At 53.6% G+C, this 22,700-nt stretch overlaps 1 protein-coding gene and 1 long non-coding RNA gene across 6 annotated transcripts in view; one reads left to right on the forward strand and one right to left on the reverse strand.

Moving 5' to 3' along the window:
- The window catches only part of UBE2F (ubiquitin conjugating enzyme E2 F (putative)), a 32,572-nt gene extending 22,909 nt beyond the window's left edge, over window positions 1-9,663 (reverse strand). Inside the window, exons 1-4 of one of the 5 annotated variants that reach the window (XM_081142352.1) lie at window positions 9,464-9,610; window positions 8,089-8,180; window positions 5,209-5,340; window positions 588-617 (exon numbers count right to left, since the gene is read on the reverse strand). In XM_081142352.1, the coding sequence (XP_080998478.1) occupies window positions 588-617; window positions 5,209-5,326 (148 nt within the window). In that variant the 5' untranslated portion in view covers window positions 5,327-5,340; window positions 8,089-8,180; window positions 9,464-9,610. Of the gene's footprint in view, window positions 1-587; window positions 618-5,208; window positions 5,341-7,010; window positions 7,109-7,346; window positions 7,391-8,088; window positions 8,181-9,233; window positions 9,321-9,463 lie in introns of those variants that run through there. The other 4 variants (XM_081142353.1, XM_081142355.1, XM_081142354.1 and 1 more) reach the window with 4 other exon arrangements.
- Window positions 9,664-10,040: 377 nt separating this feature from the next.
- On the forward strand, window positions 10,041-13,020 carry LOC308559532. Its single transcript, XR_013999167.1, has 3 exons — window positions 10,041-10,130; window positions 10,423-10,899; window positions 12,133-13,020. It is a non-coding gene; the product is annotated as an uncharacterized lncRNA (long non-coding RNA).
- The last annotated feature ends 9,680 nt before the right edge of the window (window positions 13,021-22,700 follow it).

A 22,700-nucleotide genomic window follows, 5' to 3' on the forward strand; every position in this document is an offset into this window, starting at 1 on the left:
TATACATATTTACACACACACACACACACACACACATAAATAAATGGCTAAAGCTTTCAGACTTTGAAGATCTTAAGAAAAGGAACTTTGTCACATATCACAGGTCACTGCCTGGACAGTGAGCCTGCTCCCAAGTGAGGGCTGCACACAGTGCCTGGGTACAAGAGGGCGGACCAAGCACAGGGAGGGAACCTGGCGACATCAGCCAGCATGGCCATCCTACCTCATGCACAAAGATAAATGGCAAATAAACACTTTCTGGATGAAAATGGTGCATCGGTACTAGCAAAACTAGGGCTGTCTGCCCATCGCTTGTTTATAGACCTTTCACTCAAAGACGATGCAGGACAGGTGGGAAAGCTGGCTGAACGCACCTCCGCTGCAATGAAGGGAGAGATGCCGGCCGCCTGCTACGTCAGAAAGACTCACCTCCTCCTATCAGAGCCCTGGAAACAGTTTGCTCCCTGCCTGCACCAAATTAAAGCATACTCCTACCACACATGAAATACGGGTTATTAAAACACACGCCAAGCTTTTCCATGCAGTTACTTTACAGCACTAATGTTGGGCTGAGGAGCTATACTTACAAGGTAAGTTAGCTTCAAGTTCTGCAACCTCTGTAGAAACAAAGAGATTATTGTTAATATTGATCAATGACTCCACATAAAATTACCAGCTCTACATTCGCAATTTCTTCCAGAACAGTGAGGAAAAAATAAATAAATCAAACAAACCGAAACCTACACTTAGTCTTAAGTTTAGACTTTAAGCCATTAAGTTGTTTTCAAGTATACGAGGTGTCCCGCAGGATGCCACCAAGTACAGCCAGGGCCCTCGAGAGTTTACTTTAATACGAATAAAAACGGTAACACTGACGCAGGGATTACCTCAGTAAACAGTCTGGGCTGCTTTCTAAAGCCTTGTTCCCGCAAGTGGCAGAGCTCCTGACCTCAAACTGATTCACTTGTATGTCTGTGACTCCTCCAGCTTCTCGGACCTGCCCAGGGAGAGGCTTTCCTCCTGCAGGGGCCACGCCCATGCCTGCACCAGCCTGCGCCTGCCTGCACCCATGCCCTTGAAGCTGCACTCCATGGCCCCAGTGCTCTCCAGCCACTACAGCCCCAGCCACTACAACGCTGAAGCCCAGTACCCCTCTGCCAACACAGAGCTGCAAACCCCAGTCATCCTGCTCTTACAGAGCTGGTCTCGGGGCGGGGGGGGGGGGGGGGGGGGGCACCCAGAAACAACCAGGCAGGAAGTGGTCTCTGCCTCAGGCATAACATAGCATGCTCTGGGGTTCCCTCCAGCTGTGAAGACTATAGGAGGGAGGTTTTTGAGTGGGCTTCAAAGAACAAGTAGAAAGTAGTCCTGTACAGGTGGAGGAAAGTTAGCAATGCAAAAGCATAGAATACAGGCACGCACACAGCCAGAGCAATACAGTGCAGCCAGAGCAAGAAGAACCAAGGCTGGAAAGCAGGGTCAGGGCCCAAGAGCAATTTTAAACTGCATTCTGCAGCAACAGCGGCTGAGGGAGATCTCTGAACGAAAGTTCCTAAGCTCTGCCCCAAGAGGACCACTTTAGGAGGGGCACAGCAAAGGTCAGGTGACCTGTGAGCTGGGCACTTGGACAGGCAGCAAGGGCCCAGGAAAGGCAGGAAGAGGCAGGGTGCTTGAGAGCAGAACGTGGAAGGAGCTGCCAACTGTGTAGGTGAGAGGGGTCCAAAATGGAGCAGAGGGCTGGGGGGCCTGGGAGGAGGAAGCTGAAGTCTGCGTGCACAGCCAGGGTCAGGGTTGAGGAGCCTAGCAGAGTGATGCCACCTGATGTCATGAGACCAACTAAGGGATGACGGAGGAGAACTTCAGTAGAGAGGACAAGGAGCCGGGAAAGTTACTGGCAAGAAACAGGTGGAAAATCAGCAGACCTGGGGGATGTGGTGATTCAGTAAAGAGAAGACAGGCTGGTCCAAAGGGAAAGAGGCACAAGGCATGGCCAGCAGATGAGGTGGACCCTGCCGAGGGCATTCAAAACAGTAGGAAGGCAAGTGGAAAGATGGAAACCAGACTACAAAAACTAAAAAGCAAAGAAATGGTCAAAATATACGCACCACAGGTAGGACGATTCCTTCAAGTGATAAGTGGAGAGGAGAAAGGAAGGGAGGGGAGGGGAAGAGAGGGCAGAGGCCACAGTGTTTGCAAAGCTGAGTGCTGAGGGCATCAGTGGGCAGGCTGGCGGGTGGTTCTGTTCTGAGGCTAAGGGTCTAGGAAACCCACAGCCTTTGACTTCAGATAACTGAGAATCTGGGCGGGGACAGTTGCCCCAAGAAACATATCAGCTCTGGGTCCAGGGGTTTGGAATTGCGTCCAGAATGTGGAGTGGGGCAGAGGAGCCAGGGAACGACACTCTCGGGGCCCAGGGCCCATGAGCAGAGCTGGGTGTGTGGAGAGCAGCAAACACTAATCATCCTCTGGCCGTGACTGGAAAGGGACCAGGTTCTGTGACGAAATGCAGGTCTGGGCATCTCCCTTCTTGGCAGTCTTACATTCAAATAGATCCACTTAACAAAACAACAGGATGGGGAACCCATGGAGTTCAATATCATGGTTCTCATAACGACCATAGTGATCCTGAGTTTCGGCCTCCTGTCCGGCTCACTCAGCCCTACCCTAGAGCAGGGTGCTCACTAAAGAAAGCGGGGTACAGAGGACCACAGCACTCTGCAGCCCCGAGGCACCCGCACCAGGTCCTCTGACGGGGACGGGCAAGGCCATCTCTGCTCCAACAGCTCACACAGGGCTTCATTTTACAGAATAGCAGACTCTTTATCAAATGAGTCATTCATATTAACCATTTTAAAATGAATGTTATCCATATAATTACACTACGTTTTTAAGGCAAATTCTATTTACATATTTTATTCTACTATTAAATTTTTGTTGATAAGAATTTGGAAGAAACGGTCCTTGAGGGCCCTTTGCTTGAGAGACTGAGGCTGGCCACAGGCACCAGGCTTTCAGGAGAGCTCTGTTTGCCCAGCTTTACAAAAGCCCAGTGAAATAAAAAAAGATGCCCAGAGAATTTGCCAGGTGTGTGTGAAATGTTTGAGAAAACAGTCTAGTGCCAAGGGAAGAGAGGAGGTCTGGACCCAGGGGCAGGGAAGCGCTGACCAGGCCATGATGATAACCGAGCAACAGAAATAGCCTCCACACCCCAGGCCCAGGTGGAGGGTGCCTCACTCCAGGACAGGGATCCTCTGCCCTGGGATGATCACTTGGGGAGGTTTTTCATGTTTTTTCCAACAGCTTTGGTGACTATAATTTACATACTAAAAACAGATCTACTTAAGTGACTCAACAATTTTTAGTAAAACTTAGAGTTGATTTTTATTGAAACTTAGAGTTATGTATCCACTGACACAGAGCAAACCCTGCCCCTCAGCTGCCCTGCCCAGCCCAGGAAACCAGAAGTTCTAAGTGGGGCCCAGGCCTGTGAACGTACTCTCCCCAGGAACAGGAAATTTTGCCAAAATATTCACACTCAGCTGGTTACACAGATGGATCTAACAATTCACACTGCAGCCTAGAGTTAAATTCCTAAGATGAGCACAATGCTTGCATTTCCATGTGCAGTTTGCCTCACTCAAGGAAGGCGGACAGGGCTGGAGGAGCCCTCAGACCCAGTCTGGCCATAACTCTCACAACAGGCAGGGCATCTGCAGGCTTCTTGACCAACTGCCAGTGCAGCAAGGAATACTCTCCTGGGGACACAGGACTTCGAGTAAGATGCCTGGTACTTCAACTCAGCCCAGCACACAAGACAGAACAAGCCACAGAGGCTCTGTGGCACTGCTCTCAGGGAGCTGCCACAAATAAGGATAGTTTCTCTGCACCTCCAATGATGGCAATACTAGTGCATCAACATCAACAGCTACCACCTTAGAACCCACGTACAGGAAGACTCTGACCAAAGGAACAAGTGAACTGCTTTACATGCCTGAGGCCTCTGGAGAAGGCAGCTGCCCTTCCCTGAATAACTTTATGCCCACAAGACATGACCCCACCTGTCCGGTAAAAGGAAATCCAGATATTTTTCCACTGCTAAGGTTTCACCTGTTCCAAGATGCTAACGCCTCCACAGCACATTGGCCCAGCCTTTCTGGGAGGCACCTGGCACCTTGCACAATTCCGTGGCTACACAACTTCCTTCTGAGAAATGAGACTCTTCCTTTCTAACTAAAGATCAAAAAACAGAGCCCACTTGAAGCATGACGCACGGAAAGATCCAATCACAAGTCCACCAATACCACGATGGCCCCACGGGCACACATGCACCCCCTGCCCTGGGCTGCTCAGCACAGAGCTCTAGCTGTTTCCACCTGCTGCTGCTCCAGCCTGCACACCCGCCACGGCAGGCGCGGTACAGACTCCCCAGCCCTGGGACAGTGCCTGCCCTGAGCCTGGCATAGATGGGGAGTTTAGGAAGTGATTGACAAACAAGCACACCTGCTGGCACGGTGACAGTGACCCCGGTGTGAGTGTCCTGAGGCGTGAGGAGCCCTTCTCCTGGGATAGCTGGGGACCAAGGCAGCACACAGATTCATTCCCTCCAGTTTCCGATTCCAGACCTGACCCTGGACTCAGTCAGCTGGATTCCAAATCTCCACACTTTAACAGAGACTAACATAGGCAAAGGTGCCCCCTTTTGGAGACCCTGAGGTCCTCAGGGTCAGGATCAGTAGGCTGGAGCCCGGCAGGCACTGAGTTCTTGAGTGGACAAGTGAAAGAACAGGGACAGAAAACCTCCCACTGCGTGAAACGGGCTAGTGTCTGACGGAAAAGTCAGTAATCCTGCCTGAGGGCTTCTCTGGGAGGCAGGAGCACCACCTAACTTCCACAGCCCCCACAGAGGTCCAGCACTGAGACCAGAGTGGTGGGCCCACTGGCTCTCGGTACCTTACTCCTTACAACAGCACCGTGGCAGCCGCATGGAGAAAACTCCAGGTACATAGACACAGTCTTTAACCCAGCTCCTCACTGGTAGTGCTCCCACAGCACACAGTGCAGTCCCTCCACTGGAAGCAATGAGCAGTGATGCTTGGAACATGTTTTCAAACAGGTGTTGCTACTCAGCAACAGGCCACTTCACATCCCACAAAGCCCCCACCAGCCTCCACACTGCTATGGGACATAAAGAGCTCGAGTGGACATCACCTTTAACAAGCAGCCTATCTCTGACGGACACCCTCCGCGTGGAGTCGGAGGCTGTGGCCGAAGTCCGGGACCCTTTGAGACCGTCATCCCGCTTCAGCTTGCTCGCCAGTGTCAGCATTACTGCTCTTTACCCTGAAAGACAGATGGTTGCTCGGTTAAGGACACGTCTCTAGGCAGCGGCCAAACACTGACCACAGTGATGTAGGTGGTTTTCATTTTTTTTCTTGAGTTACAGAAAAATTTAGCATATTAGCTACATGAAGACTGGATTCCTTCAAAAGAATTTGGGTAATCTCTACGCCATCCTCTATAAGTCTAATTTTTTAAAGTATGAGTTAAAATTTTAAAAAGAGAGAGCTGTGGATTTAACACTTGCTGGGCACCAGGCTGTGGGGTGCGACAGGGACAGAGATCCCATGGAGTTCACAGTCTAGGGGAGCCTCCACTGACAGGTTCCACGTGTATTCTCCACTGTCCACAGAAATCGGCCTGTCCCCACTGCAGGGCATGCACCTGTGGGTGGCACAAGAGCCCAGGCCCATGGCAGACTAAGGAGAGTGTCAGCCTCAGGTGAGCGAGGACAGCATGGTGCTCTGCTTTCCTGTTCCTTTAAGAAAGGCATGGCTAGAGCCTCAATATGCATCTTCACACTTGTTTGTTTTTTATTTACATTTTTAGGCAACATCAACATTAAGATTAAATTATAATTAATACCCCAAACTAGATTCTCTTCTTTGGCTACTTCCAACCCATCTGTGTTTCAGGTTCCCACTGAGAGCTCACGGGGAAGGATAATAAATGCCAGCACAGGTGAGGCACCTGACTGCTTGGGAGAAAGGGCTAGAAGAATGTCACTCATCTGTACAGGTTATCACTGTCTTCTAGGATCTGCCCTCTGTGTCTACAGAAGATGCCAGTCACCTGCCATGCCCCGTAGCCCTTGCTTGCTTCGGCACAGTTGGAGAGGGACTCTGGAGTTTCTTCTGACCAAGGACAAAAATTGGTCACCAGCCCAATATTTCCATAATTTCCTTTGTTACTTTAATATCAGTTCCTTTCAGTACCACTCTGATCATTTTCAAAAGAAAATGATCTAAAACTTCCAGAGGAAAACCTAAAACTAAAAGCGCAGAACTTTTAGTTTGTGGTCAAGATCTTTAAAGGTAAAATATGTATAAAGGTACCCCTCCTCCTGTGGGCATTTTAACCATTTTAACCCAGGCCCCTTACAGAGCTTCACACACCACCTTCTACATCCCCCGAGACGGTAAGGCTTTATTTTCTGTTATTTTTACCATGAAAAATACACATTAAATATTTTCTGAACTGTACACGGCCTCTGCAGACACACATGGGTGCACACAGACACCCCTCCCTCAACCCCATAAAGAATCACTGGTCTAAATGCTTCAGAGGATAGCTCAACTACACGTTGGGGTTCACAAGCTATGAAAACTTCAAATCTAGAAGGCCTTCTACCCTGCTCGCCCTCTTTTTAGAGATGTGGACGCTAGAACCACAGGGCCCAGGAAATGGCCTGTCTAAAGCAACTCAGCTGCCAGAAGCAGTCAGCACAGAAACGCCAGTTTCCCTCCTGGAGATGATGGGAACACCTTCACCTTGAGTGTGCTGGTGGTTTCAGGGGTATACACATCCATCCAGACTGGGCAAATGGTATACTTTAAACATGTGCAGTTTAGTGTACTTCAGTTACCCCTCAAGAAAGTTGACACAGTGTGAAAACACGCTAACACTAGTGTTTTCATTCCCATCTACCATGTCACCTCTTCATGTAGACTTACGGAGAGGCGTGGACCACAACCAACGAACACACATTTTCTCAGGGTTACCCAGGGCAGGGGCTCCGTTTCAGTTTATGAAGTGGTCTCACAAAATGGGGGGCACTGGAAGTGGGAACACAATGGGGAATACCTGTGGGCACTGCAGCCCACCAGCTACCAAACAGCTCTTGCTTAGCCTCCGCCTGGAATGACCCATCAGGAGCCCTTAAGCAGGCCTGGGTCACAGAGCAGTGCTTGCCTCCCAGCGAAGCCCACTGCCATGCACCAGGAATGAGCACACCCATCCTACCACATCATCAGGGTCGTGACAGGACGGCCAAGACAGGCACCCCTCACCTGGGGGTCTGGCTGGAAGCACTTGGTTTGTATCCGCTTAGCTGACCTTGGCAATGAAGTATGGCCAAAAATGAAATAAAAGCACAGCGTGTATGAAGAGTTCAGCAGGCCCTGGGCATCACCCTGTGCACGGAGAGGGTGCTGGTTTGATTCCCAGTCAGCGCTCATGCTCGGGTTGTGGGCTCCATCCCCAGCAGGAGGCGTGCAGGAGGCAGCCGATCAATGACTCTCATCAATGATGTTTCTCTCTCTCCCTCTCCCTTTCTCTCTTTGAAATCAATAAAGATATATTAAAAAAAAAAAAAGTTTAGCAGGCAGTACACTAGGAAAGTCACGAAAAAGAGCCCTGTGGAAAAGCGAGCGCTTGGGCACATGCCTGGTCCACACCCAGCTTCCCGAGGACCTGCACTGAGGGAACCGCTCAGAGGGTCCTGGCAGGACTCACTGCACAAAGGAAGGCGCACACCCAGCGCCGTCCCTGTCATGCAGTCAGGGCTCTGCTTAGTTATTCCATAGCCCTACTGCCCCACACTGCGTTCCTCTCTGGGGCAGAGTAAGCCCCACACTCAGTTCCACGGATTCCTGGCTTGTGATCTTTAAGTGCGTGGTCCTCGATAGAACACGCTGGGCACTGACTGCGCAAGGCATGGAAGAAAATAACAGTGGTGTCCCCTCTTCCACAGAAGACAGGACAAGGCCTGCTTCCCTAGCATCCTCAGAAATGCAAGGACATAGCGACCACCTTTTTCTCCACCGCCGGGGTCAGCGCTGTCACATGCCGTTCAGGGATCAAAGGCCTAATTTGGAAACGTCCCGGTGGGTGCTAACGGGACCCTGAGCAAAGAGATTGAAAGAAAAACAATTATTCAGACTGCGAGGAGGTCTGCTGAACAGCTCCTGGTTCAGAATCCCCTTTCCTTCTCCACTACGCCTCGGACACCGAAGATGGGGCCTGAGAGTAAACCTCGCTCTGCTGCAGATGAGGCCCCGACTACAGCAGCACTGCAAACAGATCGGTCCCCAGATTCCACACGAGGCCACCGGCCGATCCGGCTCCCGTGCTGGGCGGGACCCGCTTTCAGGCTGCGCGGGGAAGGTTCCCGTCTATTTACTAGTCCTGCCGTCGAGCGGGGTTCGCTCATGGGGGACTCCTGGCTGACAATCTTCCTGCCACGAAAAACCCCTGTCTCCGTGCAAGCAGGTCACCGGGGGCAACCAACATCCCCAGCCAGGGCGGCCCAGCTCCGGCACGAAAGAGCCCACACCCGCCCTGCCCCCCGCCCCGCAGAAAGCCGCGGCCCAGGGACCTTCCCCCTGGACCAGAGGCGTCGGGCCCGCGGGCCGACCTTTGGAGCCCGGCCCTTCCGTCCTCGGCAGCGGGCCGGCCCCTCCTGCGACCTGACGGCAGGTACGCGGAGGCGGAGGCCCCGAGCGCCCGGCAGCCAGCCCGGTCCCGGGCGCCCCCCGGCCGGGGGCCCTCCGCACAGGCCACCGCCCCTGCTCCCCGACACCCCCAGCTCGCTGCTGGAGGCTTCTGCTCCACGGGCGCCGTCGGGAAGGGCCTCCTCCCTGCACCGCCCGCCCGGGAGGGCGCGCTCCGGCCCCGGCGCCAGCCCCCCGGGGGCCAGACGAGGAAACCGAGCCCTGGGAGGGCAGGGCACGGCCACGCCCAAGGGCACTCACGGCGGACCCGGGCCTGGCACCGGGGCCGCCGCACCTCGGGCTCCAAGATGTCCTCCCCGGCCGCCGCCTCCGCCGCCGGAGCAGCCCCCCGCTCCCCGCGCCCGCCCCCGCCCCGCTGCGGGGCTCCCGGGCCCGCGCCCACGGCGCCCGCGGTCCTCCCGCCGCGTCCGAGCCCCGCTCCCGCCGCCACGTCGGGCCGGTGACCTTGGGCCGGAGCCCGGCGCTGCGCTTCCCCGGACGACGCGGGCCCGGCAGCGCGGCCTGTGAGCCCGGCCCGCCCGGCCCATTCCCGCCGCCCGCCCGCCCCGAGCAGCCGCGCGGCCTGAGGCGCCCCGGCGCCGCCCGCCCTCGGCCCTCCCGGTCAGCGGCGCCGCGGGAGCCCAGCCGCCCGAGGCCCGCGCCCCCCGCGCCCGCCGCCGGGCCGCGCTCCTCACCTGGGCACCTCGAGACCGGCGAGGCGGGCCCGGCGCCCAACACCATGCCCGGCCCGCGGCGGCGGGAGACGCGGCCCCTCACAGCGCACCGGCTCCGGGCGGCGCGACCGGAAGTGGCGGGGCGGGGACTCGGCCGCTCTCGCCCGCGGCTGCCGGGACTGCGGCGGGCGCTTTAAAAAAAAAATTCAAAGCCCCGAAGAACTTTATTCGGCGCAGGATACGCGAACAACGGCGTGCGCCGAGGGCGGCTGGGCCTCGCTCATTGGCGGAGGGCGAGGCCGGGGGTGGGGCTGGACCTCGCGGCCCCCGCTGATTGGTCAGTGGCGGAGGGGCGGGGCCTTCCGTCTTCTCGGGAGCTGGTGCCCCAGCGCCGCGGCCTCTGCGCAGCGTCGGCGCGTCCATTCATTTCGCCCTGCGCGGGGCCTATGGCTGTGCGGACACCGCGCCGCGCGGGGACGGGACTGACCGCCCGGCGCACGTCCGCGCTGTGTGCCCAGCACGAAGCCCAGGACGCAAAGGACCCCGCGGCCGGAGGGGGAGGGGGAGGGGGAGAGGGAGGGGGCGGGGCGGTCAGGCGCGCGACTGCCCCCGCGCTCCGTGCGCCTCCCGGGATTCATCCCCCCTCCATCTCTCCCACTTCCGCAGAGCGCTGTAAAAGTGTCCCAAGGTGTGCAAGCTGTCCCACGCCCGTGCGCGTGCTTGGCGACGAGGGCGTGGGGCGAGGGGCGTGGGGGGGCCGGCGAGGCTCCCGGGGGACGGGCGCTGGAGGGGGTTCACCAGGGAGCGGGGCTTTCGTTTCCAGGCGCCCCGCGGGAAGGTGAGACCGTAGAGGGCACCGGGTTTCCTCCTGGAAGGGGCTTCTGGCGCCGGCGAGCGGGGGGCGCGCAGCCGGGCGGCGCGGAGACCGGCGGGCGCCGGGTGTCCAGCTCCTGCGGCCCCTCCACTTTCTGTTATGCCAGGTGCCGGACGTCCATTTCGGTGAGTGCTGTGGGCAAAATGCCACAGACGCTGTTTCCCTTAAAACCACCGCCACGGTTGATGTGTGTCGTTCGAGTTACGGGAACACCGGAGTCAACGACGCAGGACCGATCAGGAGCAACCGTCGCAGGTTCTGCGCATCCGTAACGTCCAGAGCGGCGTCTGTTATCTGCATCTTGGGCTGCAGCCCCTGGGACCGCACTGGAGCCACCCAGAGCAGCCACCTGGCATGTCCAGGCAGTGCCACCTCTGGGTACAGCCCCCTCACCCCCTTTCAGGCCACAGCTCGCTCTCCCTGGACATTGGGGTCAAGAACCAGCTTTCTGGGGGCTCCTTTCCAAGCCTTGGTGACTAGACTCCCGCACGAGAACCCTGGGGACCGTGACACTGCGATACCTATTTGTGAAGAGCCACCATTCAGAGTGGACCCGGACCCCTGCTTGCTCTGCTGGCATCAGGTGACTTGGCACAGTCCCTTAGCTGGGCGGTGAAAGTCCTAAAAGCCTTCGAGTCTTTTGACCCAGTAATTTCACTCCAGGGACTGGCCTGAGGAACTAAGCCAAGAGCAGAAAAAGCGCTGGCACAGACGTTCCCATTGTGTTGCTGAACTTGGAAGCAACCTGGTGCTCGGCATTAGGGGAACGGTTAAAACACCCCTCACTTACTTACAGGAACGTCCCACAGCCACTCAGCCATTAGGCGGGTTATGTAAAACCACAAACATGCTTATTAAGTGAAATAGGTAACATTCAAATTGTATAAAATTCCATGAATGCAACTCTGAGAAAGACAAATATATATGGGCATAGACTAGAAGCAAATGAACAAAAATGAATGATTTTTGTGTCTGGGTGGTAGGATTATGAGTAAATTTTCCTTTTTTAAAAAAAACACTTTGTTTTTTTTTTTAAAAAAACCATATCTTTATTGATTTCAGAGAGAGGAAAGGAGGGGGAGAGAGAGAGATAGAAACATCAATGATGAGAGAGTCATTAATCGGCTGCCTAGCCCACAACCCGGGCATGTTCCCTGACCAGGAATCGAACCCCGATCTCCTGGATCCTAGGTCGATGCTCAACCGCTGAGCCACGCCCGGCTGGGCTATATATTGTTTTCATAGCAATACAATACAAAGGTCTCTTTTAAACACCATCAGTCCTTAATTTGGAGCACAAGTCTTGTGCAAAATAAGTGATTTTAACACTGCTACTCACTAGAGAAATAAATATGGAGAAGCTTAAGGCTTCCCTGGACAGGTCGTTTAAAAGCAGGCAATCCATTCCCTGGCAGGTGTGGCTCAGTTGGTTAAGCATCAGCCCATGCACCAAAAGGTCACTAGTTCAATTCCTGGTCAGGGCACATGCTTGGGTTGCAGGCTCAATCCCCAGTGTTTCTCTCTCCTCCTGCCCTCACCCTCACCCTCGCCCTCGCCCTTCCTCTCTAAAAAAATCAAAAACAAAAAAACCAATAAAAACATTTAAAATAAAAACAGGCAAACCAAATCATGCTTAGAAAGCCTTTATAAAGTCCAAGAAGACAGACAAAATCATTTTGAAATAAATGGTGACTATTAGAGATAATATATGAGTTTTAGGTCATATCCACATGGCAGTAGAGCTGCCCCTCCATGTGCTAAATGTACAGCACACTCAGGTCCATTCAGTGAAATTCTGAACATATATTTTCTACAGGAAAATACAGCCAGCCTCGTGGCAGTCACATACTGCAGGACAAGCAGACACCACCCACATCTGAGAGGCGGGAGAGCGGCCCTTGGGGGCTTGGGCGCAGGTCGTGATGAACAGAGAGGCTGGAGAGGCCGAGTGCAGTGGGCTGAAGAGCGTCATCCGACTTATTACCTAACACTATTCTGGAGGTCCTGGCTAACTCCGTAAGGCGCTACCCGAAATGGAAGCTGATTATTAGAAAGGACGAGGCAACATGACCATAACATAATAGACGATCAGCTCCCTAGACTATCCAAGAGGCAACTGAAAAATGCAAAGGGGAATAAGAGATGAACAGAGTGACTCGACTAAAAATAAAAAAAAAATAAAAAAAAGGTATGCTTGCCATACCTATAACAAACAATTAGAAGTTATTTTAAAAAAAACCATTTCACAATGTGGGAAGGAAAGACAAGTAGAATGTTTAAACTTACTGGCAAATAGGCATGATCTGGACTGTGAGAATTAATAAAGGAAACCTCAACTAAAATTGGGCTCTGGAGGGCCTGTGGAGAAGGCTGTCACCCTAACACTCCTCATCACTTACCCGAAACATGAAAAGACTGGACCTTGCATCTCCAACAGGAAGGCGTACCATGTAGCTCACTACCTCTACTTGAGAAAGGAAGATTTTCTTCTTGCCCAGCAACAAGCCCAGCCAGTGGAAAACACCGCAGCTCAACCAATGAGAAACCATCACCCTGAACTCTTTCCTCCAATGAACTTTCAATTAGCTTTTGCCCATGACCTTGCCCCATCCTTTCTACAAAAGCCTTCCTTTCTGCATAACTCAGCTAGATGAGATGCTGCCTGGTTTATAAATCATTTAATAAAACCCATTAGATCTTTCAATTTACTTAGTTGAATTTTGTTTTTGCTCTTTTAACAGGATAAAGAAAATTACAAACTTTATATCTCTCAAAATGTACATGGCAGAGTTAAAAATGTACATGGTAGCCTTGGCCAGTGTGGCTCGGTTCAGCGTCATCCCAGGCACCCAAACATTATCAGTTCAATTCCTGGTTAGGGCTCATACCTAGGTTTCAGTTCGATCCTGGGGTGTATATGGGAGGCAACTGATTGGTGTTTCTCTCTTTCCCTCTCTCTCTCTCCCTTCCTCTCTCCCTCTTCATCTCTCTCTAAAGTCAATAAAAAGGTTTTAAAAATGTGCATGGCAGACATGCTTGGAGCTCACATCCTATGAAGGAACCAGCAAGAACCAGCTAGCAGGGGAGAGCAGGATCTGGGCTCCGGGAAGGCCCTGGTTAGCCTCTGGAGGTTGACTCAGAGGCCACACAGAATGTCAGGTGGGGAACAGGTGAAAATGTCACACTGTCACTACTTTAATGTTTTCAGCAGCAACAGCCTGGAAAACACTTAAATCTTCATCTCGGGGCTCTGAGGAAATGAAGGATGGGGCTCCCGGAGTTTTGTCATATCTCCCAGCATGAAAAAGTGCTATTGACCTTAAAAATAAAAGGCAGTTATTTTACCAGCATGATGGGTTTATTCAGGAACAGCAAAGAACTGCAATTTAGAACAAGCAAGCTATAGCAAAAGCTATAAACAAGTCCAATAAACAAAAGAGAGGAATGTTATTTTATGGAGAAAAAGAGGGAAGTTGGGAGAGGTTGAACAAAAGCCCATTGGAGACCACCGATAGCTCAGGGAGACGACAGTTTTCGTTGGCTGAGTCGGGGGCAGCTGATTTCCTGCAGGAGAGGCAACGTGCATCTTTCCCCGTGGAGTCTATAGCTGAGGATTTTTTCCTGTTGACGGTTCTGTTGGGGTCTATAATTGACAACGCTTCCTGTGACCGAGGGGACGGGTTCCTGGTGAGAGCTCCCCCTCTGGCCTCCTGACTCTCTTTGGTGTGGTTTCACTTTAATTTTCACAGTGCCCATCGTATACTGTAAAATGGGAACATGAGTGGAAAGTTGGCATGAATACTAGGATGGCATTTGTGTAAAAACAGTCTGTTTAGATAAAGTTTCCGAGCTATTAGGAAATATTTACCAGCATATTGTATTAGTTGGCGAGGGCTGACGGGAAGAAAATACGGTAACGGGAGAGGCTTGAACAGAAGGAATGTATTGTCCCTGAGCTCGGGGGGCTGGAAGCCCAAGATCAAGGTGTGAGAAGAGCTGGCTCCATGAGGACTCTAGACCTAACTATGAGAGGTGCAGTAGCTTGTAGACGAACCCACAGAGTATTTTCCCCAGGGAAGGCAAAAATTCCCTAAACAGAACACCAAAAGCACTAACCGAAAGGGCAGAAAGGACACACTGGGCTACATTAAAATTTAGAATTTCTCTTCAAGTGACACCACTAAGACAGTAAAAAGACAAGCCACAGAGTGGAAGGAGATATTTGCAATACATACACCCCACAAAGAATTCATATCCAGAACCTATAAGGACTCTAGACATCAACAAGAAAAGGCAGAAATCGCCCACTGGTGTGGCTCAGTGGTTGAGCATCAGCCCATGAACCAGGAGATCACGGATGGGTTCCTATCGGGGCACATGCCTGGGTTTGGGGCTCGATCCCCAGTACGGGGTGTGCAGGAGGCAGCCGATCAATGACTCTCTCTCATGATTGATATTTCTATCTCTCCCTTCCTCTTTCTGAAATCAATAAAAACATATTAAAAATAAAACTTTAAAAGAAAAGAAAAAAGCAGAAATTCCCAAAGAGAATCCATCCCCAGATGTGGACAGGCTGTGCACCAAAGAGGTGGCTCGAATGGCAAGGAACCCATGAAACATGCACCTCCTTGCAGTCATCAGGGACAGGCCAGCGGGACCACGACATGACATCTCTTCACACCTGTCAGAATAGCCAAAATGACGAGGGTGGGAAACACCCAGCGATGCCCGAGGTGTGGAGCACCGGCAGCTCCCAGATGGCTGAGGGCCACGAGCACCGGGGCTTCGGCTTCGGGGAGTTGGTGCTGTCCCCTAACCTTGAGCAAACGCTCACCTTACAGCCGGCAGTCCCGCTCTGGGTGTACATATCCATAGACACACACAAGCAAAGGTGTTTATTGTTCCACAACTTGTGTTTTGGTTTTTTTAACCCTCACCTGAGGATGTCTTTCCAGTGCTTTTTCAGAGAGAGTGGGAGGGGGAGAGAGAGAGAGAGAAACATCAATGTGAGAGAGACACATTGATTGGTTGCCTCCCACATGCACCCCAACTGTGGCTGGGGATCGAGTTGCAACTGAGGTACGTGCCCTTGGCCGGAATCGAACCTGGGACCCTTCAGTCCACAGGCCGACGCTCTAACTACGGAGCCAAACCAGCTAGGGCCTCAATGGCATTTTAATTTTTTAATTTAATTTAATTTTTATTTTTAAAAAATATATCTTTATTGATTTCAGAGAGAGGAAGGGAGAGGGAGAGAGAGAGAGATAGAAACATCAATGATGAGAGAGTCATTGATCAGCTGCAGCCCGCAACCCAGGCATGCGCCTTGACTGGGAATCGAACCCCGATCTCCTGGATCCCAGGTCGACGCTCAACTGCTGAGCCATGCCCGGCCGGGCCCAATGGCATTTTTAAAAGAAATAGAACAGCCCAGCCGGGCGTGGCTCAGCGGTTGAGCGTCGACCTGGGATCCAGGCAATTGGGGTTCGATTGCCTGTCAGGGCACATGCCCGGGTTGCAGGCTCGATCAATGACTCTCTCATCATTGATGTTTCTCTTTCCCTCTCCTTCTCCTTTCGTCTCTCTGAAATCAATAAAGATATTAAAAAAAAGAAAAAAGAAATAGAACAAAAAAGTCATCAGGCTCTGGCCAGTGTGGCTCAGTTGGCTGGGCATTGTCCCTGCACCAAAAGGTTGCTGGTTCAATTCTTGGTCAGGGCACACGCCCAGGTTTCAGGGTCGATTCCTGGTAGGGGGCAGCAGGAGGCAGCCGATCAATATTTAACTTTCTCATCAATGTCTCTCTCTTTCCCTCTCCTTTCCTTTCTCTCTAAAAACCAGACAAATTTGCTGGTTTATCCTGGCCAGGCCTGTGGTCACTGAGCTAGCAGGAAACCATCCTCCAGCTGGGAACAGGCTACCAGCTGCCAGTGCCCAGACACGTGGGCACACAGAGGGAATGTGGACCTGGTGACAATCGTCCCGGGTGCAGGTGGATGCAGGTGAGCCACAGTCAGGGGCTAGGTGTGCAGCCGAGCAGAAGCAGTCCGGGTGCTGGGGTGGGCAGGAGACCTAGCGCACGTGGTGTCTGGGTCAAGGACTACAAGGCAGTTAGTGCCAGGCCAGGCTGCAGGACTGCTGAGGGTCCAGGTGTCCTGGGCACATGTGGGGCAGAGCACGACCACATGTCCTCACATCCATCCCTGGGCCTACCCACCCTACAGCCGCAGACAGTGAGGGACCTTCCACTGGACGTGTCCGCATGGCGCCCTCTACTGGGGAGGCTTGACATTGTGCTCACTGAGAGGAGACGCGCTTACAGGGATGCACCCCAGGACCCCAGAGCACCTGCTACAGGGAGAATTTGGGGCTGAGAGGCGACAAATTCATTACTGGTGTCAGCAATAACAACTTTCTAAAACGCCTTTCTACTAACTGTAACATCTGTGTCAACCCTCCACCAGGGTCCAGGGGGACCAAGTGAACACGGCCATCTGGGAAATCGTGGGCCAGGTTGGTTCGCTTTCTCGCCGAGCCTGTTCGCACTTGACATCATGTGGGTCAGAGAAAGGTCGAAGGTGGCAGAGTGTTGCCGCGCAGGGAAGCACACCAGGCTCCGTCGCCAGGAACGCTGAAGGCCCCGCATTGGTGACTGGCTGTCCCGGGAACAAGTTCCGTGACCGCATCCGCTCAGGTAGGAGAAGCACGTCATGGTTAATGCGGGCACCGCGCCGTGGAGCAGAGCTGGAGGGCCCGGGGCGTGATCTACACTCCCAGTCACAGGAACCGGTGTCCCACAGGTGAGAGCCAGGAAGACCTTGCTGTCCCCGCTCTGTCTCGGGCGACAAGGGCCTGAGCTTGTCCAAGCCACAACTCCTCACCTCTGAGTCTGTAACCGGGGATTTTAACGGCGGCCGCCCGGGAGGGCGGGTGGGAGAAGCAGACGGGCGTGAGTGTAAAGGAGGGCACCGTCATCACACCCGGTGCCAGCAGCGCAACACAGGAGCAGGAGCGGTCGCTCTGTGAACTTCGGCACCTTCTGCGTTTATCACTAACAGGAAACCAGTCTCGGCTGTGCTGAAGGCTCTGGGAACTAACTGAAGAGTGTGGGGTGTTCACATAATATGTCACGGTGACAGTGCAACTGAGACGTGTTTTGGGGGTGGGCGGCCGCCACCCACCTGACTGCTGTGACAGTCATTGTTCCCGGACGATCGGAGTTCTCGCCTGAGATTCCAACCGAGTTTGCTGCTTCCTTTCCAGAGACCCGCCAGCGGGGCGAGAAAACCAACAAGCTCCAGAAGCCCTGAGCTTAGGCTGCTTGGGCGGAACCCGTCGGAAGTTCCAGGGGCAACCCTTCAGGCTCTCCCTTCAGGGGTGTCCGAGGGCTGGACACGCCAGGCCGTGGTGGGAAGGAGGGTGCTGTGCGAAGCCAAGTCAGCTGGCGACGCCCACGCCCGCGGGTGGCTCTGGCCCCAGACCGGATCCGAATCCCCAGCCAGGCGTCGGTCCGCAGAAGCCTCCGGCCCACAGGTGGGACGCAGGGCCGCCTCGGACCCCTGCTGATGTTTGGAACAAAGAATCCATCCAGTGCTGACTGGGGTCCCAGCAGCCATGAGGACAGGCTGCTCCTCAGGATGTCCTGCCGGCCTGTTGACGTTCCCAAGAGGATCATGTTTGCAAAACTACTTGATGAGTTTTTGACAGAGTGTCTCCAAAACCCTTGGTCTTTAGACGCCTTCTTGGAAAGCGCCTCCCAGTCATTTTCTCATCGTTGCCTTTGAATGCCGTGCCTGCCGCAGGGACACTGACTCACACAGACTCACACTGACTCACGAGGACTGGTGAGACAGGGGCGGCCACTGCTGCTAGCTTCTAAAAAAGAAATGTTTTAAACTTTAGAAGTTTCAGATTTACATACAGCTGCAAAGAGAGTGTGGAGGTTCCCATGGACCCCCACCCCACGGGTTACCCTGTTTTTAGCATCTCACATTATAATGTGCTGCTCATTTGTTGCAATCGAGGTGCCGATATGGACACACATTTTCACTAACCCAAATTTGTACTTTATTCAGATGTCCTGAGGTTTCCCCTAATGTCCGTCTTATATGCAGGATCCCATCCAGGGGACCACGTGACATTCAGCTGTTGTGTCTCCTCTTGTGGGGCTCTTCTTGGCTGGGACAGTTTTTCAGACCTGGCTTGTGTCTGGTGACCTAGACAGTTTGGAGGAGGGCTGGCTCTGGATCTTGTAGGACGTGCCTCAGGTTGAATTTGTTTGATGGTTTTCTCACGCTTAGACAGAGGTCGTGGCTTTTTGGAAGGAAGACCACAGAGGGGAAGTGCTGTTCTCAACACATCACATTAAGAACACAGATCATCATGATTTACCACCAATGACGTTAACCTAGATCATCTGGCTGAGCGGGGGTTTGCCAGGTTTCTCTACTGTAGAGTTACTTTTATTTTACCATTAGTTGTCTTTATTTTTTTGCAATTAGAAAACTAAAATATAATTCATTTAACATAAAATTCACTATTTTTAAATACCCAATTCAGTTGTTTTTAGTATATTCCCAATTTTGTGGAGTCATCACCATTGTCTAATTCTAGAACATTTCTTTTAAATTGTTTTTTTAATCTTCCCCTGAGGATATTTTTTCCATTGCTTTTCAGAGAGAGTGGAAGGGGGAGAGAGGGAGAGAGAAACATTGACGTGAGAGAGACACATGGGTTGGTTGCCTCCTGCACACACCCTGACCAGGGCCGGGGATCGAGCCTGCAACCCAGGGACATGCCCTTGGCTGGAATCGAACCCGGGACTCTTCAGTCTGAGGGTCGATGCTCTCACCACTGAGCCACACCGGCCAGGGCTAGAACATTTTCATTATAATCCCCAAAAGACCCTGGTGCCTGTCAGCAGACATTCCCCACCCGTTTGGAGACTACGTCCCAAACTGTACGTTAATAGCTGCCTGAATGGTGACAACGAAGGCTTTTTATTTGTTTTGCTTTGTTTCCCTGTATTTCTCTGCAGTTACTTCTACGATAAAATAGGTTATTTTGAAATAGCATTTGGCAGACAATAAGAAACAGAGGGAAACTGCTAACGCGTTAAATGCGAACAGCAGAGGACGGGCTGAAGCTGCAGTTCGCTGCTGTAATCGCAGTGAATTAACTCAACACGCTTTGGCGTGAGGACCTACCACGGGCCAGGCGCTGTTTTAAGCCCTGGGAATTTCTCTGGCTTTTCTGCGTCGTGCCCGTGCGGAGGCCTTTCGCGAACAAGAAAAGGGGTTGAGTTAGTGAGAGAAGTGAGGGCGGGTCTTACCTGGACCGGTGGCAAGGAGCCGATGAGCCGCCTCCTGCCTTGGGTCCCCTGCGGCCTTTGACTCACATGCGCCCCTAGCGGACGGCCGAGCCCCCAGGGCAGGTTTCTTCCCCTGTCGGCCAGCTGGGCGGGTCCCACCGGACACTGGCCCAGCCGCACCCCGGTTTTCTTTGTGGATCCCCTGCCCTCCAGCGAGCCAAGTTTGGGTCCAGCAGGTGGCAGCCAGGTGTCCTCCGGGCCGACAAGGGGGCAGGCGAGCCACGCCGAGCGCAGGGAGCAGCCTGGGTGTGTGGGTGCCTGCCCGGCGGTTCCCTGGGCCGTAAAACCATTCCCAGCTGTTTGTGATCTACGCGGCCAGGGCTTGAAAACTAGAAAGCGGTTGTCTTGCTAAAACCCCAAGGAAGGAAACTATGAACTAAGCAAGTCCCCCTTCCAAACCCATCAATAGGAATTCATTGTTCTATTGATACCACTTTTGGAGATTATTTTTTTAAATTGCAAGTTAGGAGATTTGGGGAGAAAGAAGGGCAGTTTCTGTTGGCAGCCTTGGCTTTGGATGAGGGTCCGCGGCCCATTAGGATGTGGGAGGTGAACAAGACAGCAGGGAGTCGGGGTTGTGGGGGGGTAGGGGGGCCTGTGGTGCTCTGCTTGTGGCCCTTGAGCTCTGGACAGGGGACTGAGCCTTACTCCTGGGAACACATACAAATTCCTCCCTCAGGTATGTGCCCTGTGTCCCGAAGGTTAAGCACAGTTTGTCCTGGTTGGGGGCCAGCGCTCGGCCTTCTTGGGCACAGGAGGCCAATGGGCCGGAGTGAGGCTCAGGGGGATGGAGTGAGCCTTACACACACTCGCCTTTCAGTCAGCTCTGGGGACAGGGGGAGAGGAAGAATCGAGAGGCCTCCCTGTTTCTTCTCCCAGGCCAGGCCAGAGCTGTCCTTGAACCTGATCGGCCGAGAGAACCAGGGCACCTCATGGGGCTGCAGCCGCCTGGATGGGGGCTCCCCAAGGTGGGCTTCCTCCTATGGCTTCCTAAAGGGTTCGGCTGTGAGGCTGATGCGTTGGGGCGCCACCGGGGGCAGACGTGGCCTGGGAGGGCTTGGGGGGCGTCCTGCAGAGGGAAACCCACTTGAACTTGCAAACCCCCAGTTGTGACCTGCTGCTAATGCACACACAGCAAGCGGCAGCCACAGCTCCCTCCTCGAACCCCAGCTCCTGTTCTCCACTGTCCAGGACCAGGGGAGGCGGCACGGGTGAGTGACATACTGGGGTTTGGGGCTAGGGGGCCCTGGCTTCAAACCCTGGTGCCAGCACTCCCCTTGAGGACACCTGGGCATGTACTATTGCCTCTCTGTGCCTCAGTCTACGCATCTGCAAAATGGACATATTCCCCCCCCCCCGGCTGGTGAAGGCCCGGACAGCAGGGGCGAGGCAAAACATGAGCACCCCGGAGCGGCCCCATGCACTTCCTTCTTTCCTTGTTTCCTCCTGGGCCTGGCGCCCTGCGGGTGGCCGGCCCATCGCGTGCCCTGGACACGGGCCCAGGCGCCTCCCTGCCTCCCTTCCCGCCGCGTGCGGCAGGCGTCTCCCCAACGTTCTCCCTCCTTCCCTGCCCCCCTGGTGGGTGACCCAGTTAACTCGAGAAAAATGTTCCTCTTTCCTTTCCTCTGTCCCCCTTCTGGACCAACAAAAAGAAGAACAGAAAAAAGAAAGAAAAGCAACGTGTGAGGAACAGCAGCATGGGGGGGGGGGCAGAGAACCGTCCAGTTTTCAAAACCTGAGACCAGATGACAGTCTGCATTGCCAGCGGCCAGGGCCCTCTGCGCACCTGAGCCTCTAGAAACCGACGCCACGGTGTCCCCCGGCTCCTCCGGGCTCGCCTCCCCCACGGGAACGTGCGATGCATCTCGGGGCAGCCTTTCATTCAGTCTGTGACGTTTCTGTGGCCATTGCCTGGCTGCGACCCTGTTTTCCACGAATGTCCGTGGGAATCGCAACCCTTTCAGCTGTGTCCGTGCCCCTCCCCTCATTCATATGTCCACCTCCCAACCCCCAGCTCCTCAGAATGGCGGTGGGTTTGGAGACAGGGTCTTTGAAGATGTCATTAAGGACGCTGGGGTGGGCCCTAACCCATAGGCCTGGCGTCTTTATAAGAGGAGGAGATTAAGAGTCAGCCTTGGGAGGAGAAGGGGAGAAGACGGCCGTCTGCACAAGGAGCGGCCTCAGGCCAACGCCTTGATCGTGGACTGCCAGCCTCCAGGACTGCGAGCCTAAGCCCCCAGCCTGCAGTGGCCCCGAGCTGACGGCTCCGCTCTGTGCGGAATGGGACGGCCCCAGGAGCAGGAGGGAACCCCAGCTTTCCATCATCACCACATCAGTCCTCGCCTCGCCTCCCGCCCCCTGCAGTGGGCTCCTGACCGTGGCGTCGTGCGCCTGTTACCGGAGAGCGACGTCCCCGCCGCCGGGACATGGCAGCTAGATCCACACTGTGGGGCGTTGCTATTTCTATGAGTCACATTATAGGATCTTCCCCCAGTTTGACATGGCCTGGGGAGTGTGTTCACACTCACACTCACATACTTACACACACACTCACATATACTCACACACACACTAACATACACACAACATACACACACTGACATACATACATTCACATATTCACATACATATACTAACACACACACTAACATGCACACACAGTCACATGTACTCATACACATACATACACACACACACAGTCACATACACACACACACACTCACAGTCACACACACACACACACTCACATACACTCACACATACTCACAGTCACACGCATACCCCAAAACTGAGGTCACCTTGCTTTCCCATTTTGTAATCTGCCTTTTCCAATTAACTCTGTGGCGTGAGAAAAAACTCCCACGTGCTTAATTTTAGGAAACGGGTTCCCAGCATCTGGATGTGATGTGACCGGACGGTCCTCCCATGTGGCATGAGGATGTCTCCATCCTCTGCTCGTGTAAGTGACCCCAGTGACGATCAGTCCACACGAGTCCTTCTGTCGGTCCCCAAAT

Source organism: Miniopterus schreibersii (genome assembly GCF_964146895.1).
Source record: "Miniopterus schreibersii genome assembly, chromosome: 7".
Lineage (NCBI taxonomy): Eukaryota > Metazoa > Chordata > Mammalia > Chiroptera > Miniopteridae > Miniopterus > Miniopterus schreibersii.